The 12,349-nt window shown below is 38.5% G+C and overlaps 1 protein-coding gene across 3 annotated transcripts in view; it reads right to left on the bottom strand.

Moving 5' to 3' along the window:
- Window positions 1-12,349, bottom strand: part of SI (sucrase-isomaltase) — a 48,330-nt gene that overhangs the window by 11,873 nt on the left and 24,108 nt on the right. The window contains exons 23-36 of one of the 3 annotated variants that reach the window (XM_086754247.1): window positions 11,425-11,595; window positions 10,467-10,616; window positions 8,729-8,938; window positions 7,708-7,862; window positions 5,176-5,344; window positions 4,207-4,303; window positions 3,988-4,100; window positions 3,759-3,884; window positions 2,843-2,971; window positions 2,621-2,728; window positions 2,431-2,493; window positions 2,029-2,163; window positions 1,715-1,799; window positions 667-805 (exon numbers count right to left, since the gene is read on the bottom strand). In XM_086754247.1, coding sequence (XP_086610373.1) covers window positions 667-805; window positions 1,715-1,799; window positions 2,029-2,163; window positions 2,431-2,493; window positions 2,621-2,728; window positions 2,843-2,971; window positions 3,759-3,884; window positions 3,988-4,100; window positions 4,207-4,303; window positions 5,176-5,344; window positions 7,708-7,862; window positions 8,729-8,938; window positions 10,467-10,616; window positions 11,425-11,595 — 1,850 coding nt within the window. The remainder of the gene's footprint in view (window positions 1-666; window positions 806-1,714; window positions 1,800-2,028; window positions 2,164-2,430; window positions 2,494-2,620; window positions 2,729-2,842; window positions 2,972-3,758; window positions 3,885-3,987; window positions 4,101-4,206; window positions 4,304-5,175; window positions 5,345-7,707; window positions 7,863-8,728; window positions 8,939-10,466; window positions 10,617-11,424; window positions 11,596-12,349) is intronic. The other 2 variants (XM_086754248.1, XM_086754249.1) reach the window with 2 other exon arrangements.

Here is a 12,349-nt window from a genome sequence, read left to right as displayed (position 1 = left end):
ATAACATTTATACAGCTGAAATTCTTTTAGAGCTGCTATGCCAAGAACTGCTCCCCAGCTAGGTGAGCAATGAGTTTCTTTAGTATCAGACTTGGGTAAACTGTCTTTAAAACATAACATACCTTGAGAATCGTGTCTGCTCAGGGTCAGTGATTTTAAAGCTGCTAAACTCAAAACAAAGACTTTGCCTGCTTGTCCTGTGACAGTCAGCGATGCAGCTGCAGGTGCAGACATGCCTGAGTGGGTGTGGGTTTTGTTTCCCAGCTAGCTCCAGTTGCAGGAGGTATTTATCGCAGTGAAACCATAGAAGCACAGCTTCAGCTCAGCCCTCTGCAGACCCACCTCACCTTCTCCTGCACCTCCTCTCCAGCATCTCAGGTTCCTGTCACTCTGCTTGCAGCATTGGTGAGACCACTGCGCTAGCTGAGCAGTAATGAGACTGAAATAATAGCAACTGCAAGAGCTATAGTGCTGCTGCTCAAACTTTTGAGCATCAGAACTTAACTTTTTACTTCTAGGTGAACTGAAGATATTCGAATGAAAAGAAAGATTTCTCAAGGACATTAAATAAACTGATGAAAGTTCGGGTCATAAGAACATAGACACAGAATAGTCATCTGCAACATATTTTGGAAACAAAACAAAAAGTATGCATATTTCACTTACTCTAGGGTAGGTTTTGTTTGTGACCATCCATAAAGACTGTGGACATCGTAGTGTCTAACTGGGGTACCATCTGGAAGATATTGTTGACCTTCCATGCATGGAGTATTGACAATTAATCCTTCTGACCGGCGTCCCAAATCTAACGGAAAGCAAACAAACAAAAATATTTTTAATAATGAATATTTAATCATTATTTGAGTTACTTTTTCTCACTTTTTATAATCTCTTTGGCATTTACTCTCTTTTAGGCATGTATACTGCCATTTATTTACTTATAATTATAAAAATAGCATTTCCAAAATGGAATATTTCTAATATTCCTACGTAGGCATTTGGGTCTGTAGGTGTGTAATAGCTCAATTGCAGATGCTCTTACTGAAGAGGGTCAAAGAGTAAACAGAGTATATCCAAGTTGAGAAGATATTGCAGAAGTCTGTAAACTCTCATTTCACCCATATAAACAGAAAAGTGGATGCAGCAGGGGATACGGTCTGTGCCTGAATATTAACGTCCTGACAATCCCTGAGAAACTATTCATGATAACTGATGACAACAGTAAGCAACAGGAGTATGCTAATAAACCACTAATAAATAATTACTAATTAGTACTACTCCACACCAGTGCTTAAGTAAAGCCAAGCTAAGAAAGCTAAGCATTTCAAGTATTTGGCTGTATAGATACACGGTAATGAGGGGAGATACAAGGATATTTTCTAAATTTTTAATTAATTGCATTATTCATCTGAGAAAACTCCAAAACAGAGAACTACATTCTCTATTATGCCTAAAGCAAAGCACCTAGATATAAAATGGGTATCAAAATCTATATGCGTGCAAGTAGCTGAAAATAGCTTTATTTTAAAGACGTGCCATGCAATTACTGCTCTCACTGAAATAGATGGGGTTGAAGAGTGCCCATAATCTCAGAAATAAAGGGCCACTTTCAGTGAGGAGTTGTGATTTTATATACCTAACTTTAGGCAATTGCATCACATATACTATATAAGAAATTATGTAGTAACCAGAATGACCTAAAACTCAGACTTACGAGGTATATATGGTGGCATATTTAGAAGGTCATTTCTACAGCCGCCAATGGCACCATTCATAAAAGCTGCTGGTTCATTCATGTCCTAAAATCAGAGGAAAACCTTGATTGCATTTGCTTCAAACCTACAAACCACATTAAATTCTAAAAGATAAACAAGAAGCATTGTAGAAGTCCTCAGGCACCCTTGCAGGCAATTTAACGCCAGATGCCCTCTAAACTTCAACACTACGTACACTATGAAATGTGGTGTGCTCTGCTAGTGTCTGGCAGAGAAAAAAACATCCAGAAATCAAAGACATTTCTACACTTACAATCCACAGGCCATCAAATTTGATGCTTCTCGAGGAGTTGGTGGGATTGTTGTAGAACTCCAGGATTTCTCTCTTCCACCACTCCACTGTGGAATTGCGGAAGAAGTCTGGGAAAGCAGCATGTGCTCCATAGAGCTGTAAAAATAGTAGGAAAACAAAACAGATACAGGACTGAAAGCATCCCGCTGTTAAAATATTGGAATTTGTTTAAAAAAAAAAATAGAAACTTGGCTTATAAAAAATTTACTTGTCTACTAATATTTTGGCTCTGCTAGGAAGGCTAGCCAGTTTCTGCGCTTTATTCCTCCCACTAGATTTATCAGCTAGTTTGCTGCAATTTTCCTCAATTAATGTGCTACTCTGTCTATATTTGAGTCCATACCAACTCACATCAACATTTACCTGTATTTGGGTTTGCTCAGGCAATGACTCATTGACTTCTACATTGGGAAGAAATGGCCAGACCTAATAGGACAAAGAACATTTTAAATTAATCAAACCACACTGGATATAAACTAAGTAGAAGTCTAGGCTGACACGTTGCTCACTTGGCTACAGCACGCCTCTGCTGTCAACTTTGTAGGAACAGTACCTTGGAATATATAATGTCATTGGTGTTGGGCCATTTTATGAAGACATCATCCTCCACACCTCTTGAGAAGGGAGGATAATTGGTTTCATTTCCAGAGATGGTTGGATCCTACAATTAAAAACACATTTACACTTACGCTCAAAAAATAAGTAAGTTTAGAAACTCAATGGTCTACATTTTGCAATGATATATCAAAATTTAAAAGCAGTATTCAAAACTGACCAGGATAATGATAAATCTCATTCCTTCTTCTTTTATTTTGTTAATCAGAGCTGGTAAACCAGCAAAGCGTGGGCCAATAGTGAAGTCCAGTTGCCTTTCCATATGGTCAATATCTACATATTGGACATCCTGCAATTCACAAAAACAATTAATGTAAAATGATTTTTTTTCATTTTTCACAAATACATACTCATTGAAAATCTGCCAAAATAAATAAATACTGAATTTTTGAACTGTACAACTGGAAGCAGCAGTAACTGTAAGTTCAAGCTATTAAATGAATATTACACAACTTAGCAGCAAGTAAGTGCAATACAAAATAAACCTTTCACTACTGCACCTAGTCTGTGGGTAGAAATTAATACATGATAGGGAATAAAGTCCTGGGTTTGTAAATCTGTGTATGTACACAGAAACTGCACATATGTTACCATATCTATAAGGAAACAAAGGAAACAGTTGCTCTGTATTGGAATAGTGATGATAATTACATTTAAAATGAAGAGTCATACTAAATTTACAGTATAATTTTGTTAGATCTATATGCTATTCCAATTTCCCAACAAGTGACTTGACACAGAGCAATATACCATTGAAATGATGCTGCTTCACTTTCTTTCCTGCTTGTTTTTCTTGTTGATCACTTCTCCTTCATAAACCAGCATGGCAAGTGCCCATAACTGACTAAGGTATGTGAGTGTTTCTTTGGTAGTAATGATAATGAAAATAAAACAGCCTGACGCCTACATGTAACATGGCCCAGAGTGTGCAGAGATGTTCAGCTCTGGTATGAAACATAGTCTGTTCTACTTTGCCATGATGGTTGGGTTTTGATTTTGTGTTTAAATGGTCTTAGTTAATACTCTGAAGTCAAAAGTTCAGGCATGAGCTCAAATGTTAACTGCTACCAGCGTACAAAGGGAATCCCAGCTGTCTTCATGCCCTCCACCAGCTCCGCGATTTCCGAGTCATTCCTGTATCCATAGCGGCACAACTGGAATCCCAAAGACCAGTAGGGTGGCATGACTGGTCGTCCAATCAGCTAAAAAATAAGAAAGAATATTTATGGTGAGTAGGTCAAAACGAAACAAACCAATTAAACAAGGAAAACCCAGCATTAGTTTGTAATAGAGTAGGAATCCTACTGCAGTGTACTGCTGAACAACAAGTTCTGGTGTTGGGCCCAAAACCATGTAGAAGTCAAGAATTCCTCCAATGGTGCGGTATGTCAGGGCAGGGGTCGGCTGGAATGTCACATCTGGAAATGGAGGAAGTGAAATGAGAAAAGGATGCCTGGATTTGCCACTATTGCAAAACAGTGACCATAAAAATAAAACACATTGAGAAAATGAAGGTTTTCTTACCCATTGCATTGCTGTTAAGCAAGAGAACCCCGTGGGCATTACCCTCTTCTTCAAGAGCCATGTAAAATGGCTGATAACCATAGGAGTTCAACTTGTACTGCAAACAAAATAAAATACATTTTACTGGAGGAACATCACACGCATTCACTTATTTACATTCATTAATAAATTTAATAAAAGACAAGACACACAACTGCCAAACATACAACAAATAAACTCCAAAATTATATACTTAAACCCTACATACCTACAAAACATACCTACAGAAGATGACTTCCAACTTCCCAATTTGAGACAGTCTTGTTCAAACTGACCAGGTGGGAAGGAAAGCATTGGAAAGCGTCACTGCCTTTAAAGCTTGCTCATGAGGAAATGCTTCCCCAGGACAAACTTTGCCTTCTTTTCAAACAGTAGCAGGTGTCTAGATAATCAGGATGTACTGGTGACATTCTGTTATCTTTAATTTACTCAAAAATATATTGAAACCTGAACTGGAAATTAGAGTTGTAATTATCCACAAGGATTTCATTGGTCATTCCATGCAAAGTGCAAACATTTGTGCTATCTCATAGGAAATAACACAAGTGTACACATTTCTGTTTTATCTCTATAAGTACTAATTTCATCCCAAAGTAGTAGGATTTGTCCTGACTCATGTCTAGCTTTCAGAATAATCAGCCGAGAAGAATTCAAAAAGGAAGAGTGTGCTATTATTTCTAAGCTGTTTGTTGCCTTCCAATATCTGACTCAGGGCCTGAGCTTAGCACATTGGCCTTGCTAGTCACAAAGAATAGGTTTAGAGAAGATCGTTGCTTTTGAGACACCGTTCAAATCATGAGCCATGATAAATACAATCAAAGCCAATAGGTGTGTCCAGTACCAGCAGACATCCACTGGACTTTAAAGTCCTGCTGAACACCTCCACGCATTCGTCTCACTGCTCCAAAAGCCACATTTGCTTCTACTTACGGTTGGAGCCTGGTCCCTTGTGAACATTCCCCAGGTGTGCCAGCTCATGTTACGTCGAAACATGGTGTGCTCGGTTTCCCCAAATCCATATATGTACTCGGACGCTAAGCGGGTAGAAATCTGAATGAACATGTCGCTAAACGTGAAGGTGGGCAGCTGTGAATCCCAGCTAAAATGGAGAGAGGAAAATGAAAACAAGAACATAGCATCTTCAGTGCTGTGTTTAGCTGGCAGACACTTCTTTTAGGCTACTCTTTCTCTGAAAATCTCACTCTTCAGTAACGGTGGAATAAAACTTAAAGCGCAGGAAGTGCCGATGTCTAAGAATTTGATACACAGCTTAGAAACACAAAGAACCCTGTGTCTCTCAGAGAGATATATACTATGCACAGGCATCGTACACAGCAAGTTGCATTGTATTTTGACAATTTAGTGAGAAAATAATATTTTCCTCCCAGATTGATCCTTGATGCAACATGGAATATAGTAAATAAGGCGCTTTTTACAGTTCACTGGACTTTTTGTGCAGATTACACTGAAACTGTATTAATAGGTCTCATTTGTTGTAAAATAGCATCTTTACAGTCAGAAACCAAACTGCAGCCTGATGGTGCTCTGCCAGAGAATTACATAATTCCAGGAGGCTGAATTGCAGTTTGAATGATTACTCTGGTTGGCAAAAAGGAACTCAGCTTGTAATTATGCTTGGAGTACTTTAAAAAATAACATAATAATGGGGTTTTTTTTAAATAAAAAACATTACACACACAACGGTTATTATTGTTCTCTATTTTCTAGCTCTCAATTAAGCTTAATCAAGGAAAGAAGTGAAGCTCCTGTTAGAATTATTAGCTGTCATGTTACCAAAATCCATCTGCAAGTTAGTGGAGACACTAACTAATTTTTTTTTTTTTCCTAATTATTCCCCAAAACTGAACCAAATGATCATTTGTTAATGATGAGTGCTGTGGTCACCTAAGATAAATTTTAAGAAGTGTAGAAAGTCGTCGCGCATCCCAGAGACTTGGAAACTACACAAGAAACAGCCTTTGGAGTTGTCTGCGTTCTGCACTTCAACATATTGTACGTGACTTTTAGCAAGTGTCAGGCTATGAAGTGACAGGGGAAAAACTTTAAATGATTATGAGAAAACAATAGGATATTGCTGAGGGCACCTTCTCTATCCTCGCTGTGGTCAGTACTCTCATCCAATGCAAGGGTGAAGCTATCTCCCCCGGGTACAGCATCTGGCCTTCGGCAGACAGAACCATTTCATGGGAAGGATTCAAAAGTCAGTCTGTGTTTGTTTTGTTTAGTGAGGGGGGGGGGGGCTATGGTGGCAGCTTCTGCAAGAAGCTTCTAGAAGTTTCTCCTTTGTCCAGTGCACTTGGCTGGGCCCAGGGTGGACCTGCTGCTGGCCAAGGCCGAGCCAGTTGGTAGCAGAATGTTCCCTGAAAACGTCTCTGTGACAACGTATTTAAGAAGGGGATTTAAAAAAAAAAAAAAAAAGGAGATGATTTGAAGCAGCTGAGCGGGGGCAAAGAGGGGGAGGCACAAGCCTTGTGGGCCTTGTGGCCCTCATCCTCTGGCCTCCCGCCGGGCGGCCGACTGGGCCCGACTCAGCCCAGCCTGGCTGCAAGAAGTGGAGAGGAGATGAGATGTGAAGAGAACCTGAGAGGCGTCTGCCTGAAGCAATTGTGAAGAATTTCTTGCAAGAGGAATGGCTGCAGACACCAAGGTCAGTTCAGAAGGAGGGGGAGGAGTAATGCAGCTCCTAGCCAAGATTCCCCTGCAACCTGTGGTGATGACCATGGTGGAGCAGGTTGTCCCCCTGCAGCCCATGGAGGTCCACGGAGGGGCAGAGATCCACCTGCAGCCCGTGGAGGACCCCACACTGGAGCAGGTGGAGGCCTGAAGGAGGCTGTGGCCTGTGGAGGGCCCACTGGGACAGCCGTTCTGGAGGGACTGCACCCCGCGGAAGAGATGACCCTCGCTGCAGCAGCTGACGAATGACTGTGGCCCGTGGGAGGGACCCCACGCTGGAGCGGGGGAGGAATGTGAGGAGTTCTTCCCCCGAGAAAGAAGGAACAGCATAAAGCGATGTGTGATGAACTGACCGTAACTGCCATTCCCTCTTCCCCCCCTGTGCTGCTCAGGGGGGGAAGGTAGCAGAGATTAATGTTAAGCCTGGGAAGGGTGGGGGGAAGTTATCTTGTTCTCTTTTTCATTATCCTGCTTTGGTTTTAATAATAAATAGTTTTCCCCAAGTTGAGTCTGTTTTGCCCGTAATGGTAACTTTAAGGATTTTCTCCCTGTCCTTATCTCAAACCTTGAGCCATTTTTCTCATGTTATCTCTCCCTATTCCCTCAGAAGGTGGCGGGGGTGAGAGACAGACTGCATAGTCTGGTCCCGATTGGGGCTGAACTACAACACAATCTTAAGGTGTTTGAAACAGAGTGCACAATAAAATGGTTTGGCTTGAAAAGAGCTAACAAAACCAAGTGAAATAAAGTAAAATGACTATGGCTTACATGACTGCTCCTGTGCTTTTGCGCCGAACCTTTATACCAAATGGCTTTTGATGAACTGATACTTCATAAAGTCTTTCCGTGTCTGTGCTTGTTGGGGAGCTCGGGAGATTTAGTGGTACCGGAACCTCATATCGTGCGTTTTGATAATCATATATCTATGAAGAAAAAAAATCAATTAATTTCAATGAATGACTTTTCTGAAATCTTAGCTATAGTGATAGAAATCTGAATTAGTTAAAATAAATTCAGAAAATTGTTGAAAACACTTGCTGAGATGAGTATTTTCTTTCAAGATGTATTCTTTAACCAATTATTTCACAGAACTTGGTTTGGGAAAAAAAGAAAAAACAAACCAAACCAACCTTAAAAATTTATTTTGGATCAGGAATGGCTTGTCTAATCATTTCTATATAAGAATTTAAAATATATACCTCTATTTAAATTATAGGTGTATATATATGTATGGTAAATATCTTTCTGATTAATCTTTTGGCCAACTATGAGATTCCTTTTAAAGGTCTCTGTATTCTGAAAGCTGACTGAAGTTAGGTTTTGATGCCGGACCATTTTAAGATATTACACTTATTTCAGGATTATTAAATGCACTGTGATAAATTATAGTCTAACCAATAGTGTATCAAAAAATTTACAATAGAAGTAGAATGATTAATGGAAGAATAAACTGTGTAGTCATGATAACACTTACAGATAAATTTACTTGTGTACTAATAAAATGTCTTTAGTTCCAGAGTTTCTGGTTGACATTACACATATACATTGACAATATACCTTTGATTCATATAATTTCATTGTAAAACAGAGCACAGAATTACAGGACAAAAAGGATGTGAGCTAAGAGCAATAACAACTACTTGGTTAGAAGCAGAAACATATTTAGGCAAGGGTACAACAGTCTAAGTAATATAAAATTTGCTAGAAAAAGTCCTTATAATTTCCATGAATAAGACTATTTTTAACAATGGGACATTACATACTCATAGAAATTCTGGAACGACATTACCTTAAATTGCAGCATGTTGTTGAGATGATATTTCACCTCCAAGCGTAGTGTACTAATTGGTGCAGTGAAATTCTCATTAGCTCTGGTGTTGGCTCTGTTTAAGATGAGGTTGGCTGCCAAACCTGATGAGGTGTATTCAACTGTATCTACAGAGTACGCGTTGTCGGAGCTGTAATAGCAGGGTGGAATATCTGAATTTGATGTTACCTGCTGCAAACAGAAGTAAGTTTCAGGTTAGTGTGTTGCAGTGGCCTGCTGCATTTTTTGTTAGTTATTAGCATGGACTCCAAAGCTCCCATTTTTATCAGATAGATGTCAAATGTAGAATTTTGGGAGGAACTTAATGCAGCTTGTGAACAATAATTGATCTCTATGCTAAATCAGGTTCAGTCAAACAATTCAATCAAGGCTGTACAAATAGTACACTCAGGAAATTGAATCCTCGCACAATAAAGGTGGATTTAACTTCCCTATACCTGGGATCTTCAGCTCAATCCCACAATATGGCTTGGTCTTGGCCTGTTGAAATTCCTAAAGCTTATTCCCTTGTAATCCCATTGCTCTCTGGTCTCTGTCTGCCTTCAAGGGGGTGTGCCCAAAACTTATTAGTTATTCAGGTGACGGAAGACGAGACATTTCCATTGGCTTTAGTCACACAAATTATCCTTAAAATATCCACAGTGAATTACATTCTACTTATCTAAGATCTCCTGACAGCAAGATCAAAATTACTTTTCAGTTTCCTGCTTCAGTTGAACATAAACACTCAGACTAGGTATTCCGAGGTTAGGGGAGCCGATGTAGGTTAATGCATTCGCCTTCCACCTTTGGATATGTACCATCAGTCCTGCCTGCGTGTTCACATGAAACTATGCCTGCTCCGCACATCTTAATTGCTAATAAATATTCATCTGTCATCATCAAATTCAAAGCACCTTTCAACTTGAGCATGTGTTCAAAAGATACTTATAGTCCATAACAGGACCAGACTTTGATTTCACATGAAAGGCATTTCCAAATGTCCAAAATTACAAAAAATATTCCTAACAGTGCAAAAAACTTCGGTCTTCATGCATAGGATGTAAGTCCAAGCTGTAAAATTTAGATTTAGAGGAGCATGGAGTAATTTAGTCGGAGGGACCCTCTGAAGTTCAACTATGCCAAAGCACTCTGCTCCCATATGCTGCGAGATATTAATAAATAAAACAATGTGGTGAAGAACTGCATGTTGGGGATTACGATTTAGATATATCTCCTTGACATGGATATAAACAATTAAGTTCCCATATGAACCAAAGTTTCCAGGACATTCAAGGATTTCTTCTCAAACTGTGATCCAGAAGAATTGATGTGACTTAAGCTGTGCTTCAGTGACTATGAAGGTGAGACAAAAGTTGCTGTGGCAGTGAAGCGTAAGAGGTAGCTGAAGATGCAGATCTCAAGTCTATTCTATTTTTTCATAAGTCTAATATTATTTCTCTCTATCTTTCAGAAAATACCCTATTTTTCCTCAATTTTCTTATATACTTTGGAAGAGCTTGCACAGTTGCCAACTACCTTCGTTTTAATGAAGTAAATAAAATCTGCTAGTACAGGCCTGCTGTGTCTTTGCCCCCATTTTATTTAAATCTGACAAATCTGCCAAGACTCCTTTTGCACTGAACAACTATAAAGAGAAAGCTATGATTCTGAAAACATTTCTGTCTCATTAGTTTATAGGAATAATTTTTTTGCTTACTTGCCAGACACAGCCAAGTTGTTCACATTTTTCTTGTGTTGGATCAGGACTGGGATAACAATTAAACCTTTCATTGACATTAATTTGTTGAGTCCATTCTACTGTGTAAGATTTTCCCAGTTCAAGCTGAAGTCCTGTTATATGAGCAACCTATAAATATTAAACAACAAACAGTTATTAAATCCCACAAAACATCCATCTTTCCTTCAGCCAGCAGAGATGCCAGCCCTCAGGAACAATACATTTTGCTGTGTAACAACTCACAAAAACCCCTGTCCTGTAACATTTGATACAGCCTCAACTTTTACAAACACACATAACTGATATTCTTGGAGACAAAATCTGAAAAATTAAGAATCTAAAAATACTGAGTCAATCCCACAGCTTCCTTGGAAGGAAACGGGAATAAAGATAAGGGCACAGCTCCTTCACATTTTGAAATATGAATGAAAGAGGTAAGAAAATGTTATAACATTTTTATTTTTATTCAGTACCTGAGATTACATAACAAGTAATTCAGGTGCATGTAATAATTAAAAAGAGTGTAAAATGCAGATTCAGAGCAATGTCAGCACTATCCTTAGTGTGGGAAAGCACTTCTGTGAAAGCTTCCCACTATCAGCAGCGCAGCCAGTTGCTTTGCATGTAAATACACCTTGTTGCTGCTTTCCTATGTTCACCCTGTGAAAAACTCTTTAGAAAAGGTTAGAAGGAGGTTTAAACAGTGTGCTTGATTTTGTTTTAAACCTCGGTGCATAAATACTCATCTAAAACATAAATATTTCTTACCCTCCTCCAATATCAATCTGAGTTGAATATAATGGTACTTTTGTTCCATAATACACAATGTACTCTGTTGAAAGGATATTAGTACTGCATATTGTCCTTTGCAATATGTAAAATAAAGGTGATGTAATTTCAAAGATGTTTATTTCCCATTTGCCTGTTACTGTTTTACCTTTTCTGAAGGATAATAGGTGATATTATGCATGGAATTTTCCACAACATTGTTCTGAGAGATGGTGACTGTCGTTACTTCCTGGGCTGCTCCCAATATCTTGATTTCTTCAAATTTCAAGTTGTTTGGATCAACAAAATTGCTATTTATAGCATTCATTTGTAGAACATTCTGAAAAATAATATAGTGATCATAATCTTAGAAAAAAAAAATACTGAAAATCCTCCTGATTTAATTTTTTTTTTTTTCGAATTAGGTCTTCATACTGTAGCATAAAGTAAGCCAATTCCTTTTTCCTAATGTATTAATTATTTCCCTGCTTGTTGTTATCGCAATAATGCTTTTCTACCATGTATAAAATATGCTTCATAGTTGTGTTTCGGCTTCCTTTTTTTGCTTGTTTCAGAGACAATAAAAGCCTGACACGTGTCCGTGACAGGGCAGCTAATCAGTAGTTGACCATGGTCTTGCCAGGATCTAATAAGTGAAGGTTCACGTTCATTTTTTTCTGATATAAAAATACCCATTCCTACTCAATTACATTAGTTATTATTAGATTAAGAGTCCAAAGAGCAGGCCTCTACCATGGCTGTCACATAGGCCAACATATAACTCTCTTATTACTCTCCACATGAAAGTTTATGTTAATTTTTAATTCAACATCATTACAGTCAATTCATTATTTGGCTACAAGAGTTTCAAACTCCAATAGTAACTGAGGTTTATTATCTACAAATGATTATACAATTACACATGAATTTAAAAAATAACTAATGCCTGTGCTTCCACTTTCTATTCGTCTGCTTCCACCCTCATGTTTGTATGCATTCTCTCTCAGTTGTTACCCTGCTGTTTCACGATGGAAAGAATACCTTTAGCAGATACTATTATCATTGTACAAAAAAGATGGTATCGTTTTACTTGA

Source organism: Chlamydotis macqueenii, chromosome 9 (genome assembly GCF_036417535.1).
Source record: "Chlamydotis macqueenii isolate bChlMac1 chromosome 9, bChlMac1.mat, whole genome shotgun sequence".
Lineage (NCBI taxonomy): Eukaryota > Metazoa > Chordata > Aves > Otidiformes > Otididae > Chlamydotis > Chlamydotis macqueenii.
The sequence above is the reverse complement of the archived record's forward strand: the minus strand, read 5'-3'. Positions and strand labels throughout refer to the sequence as shown.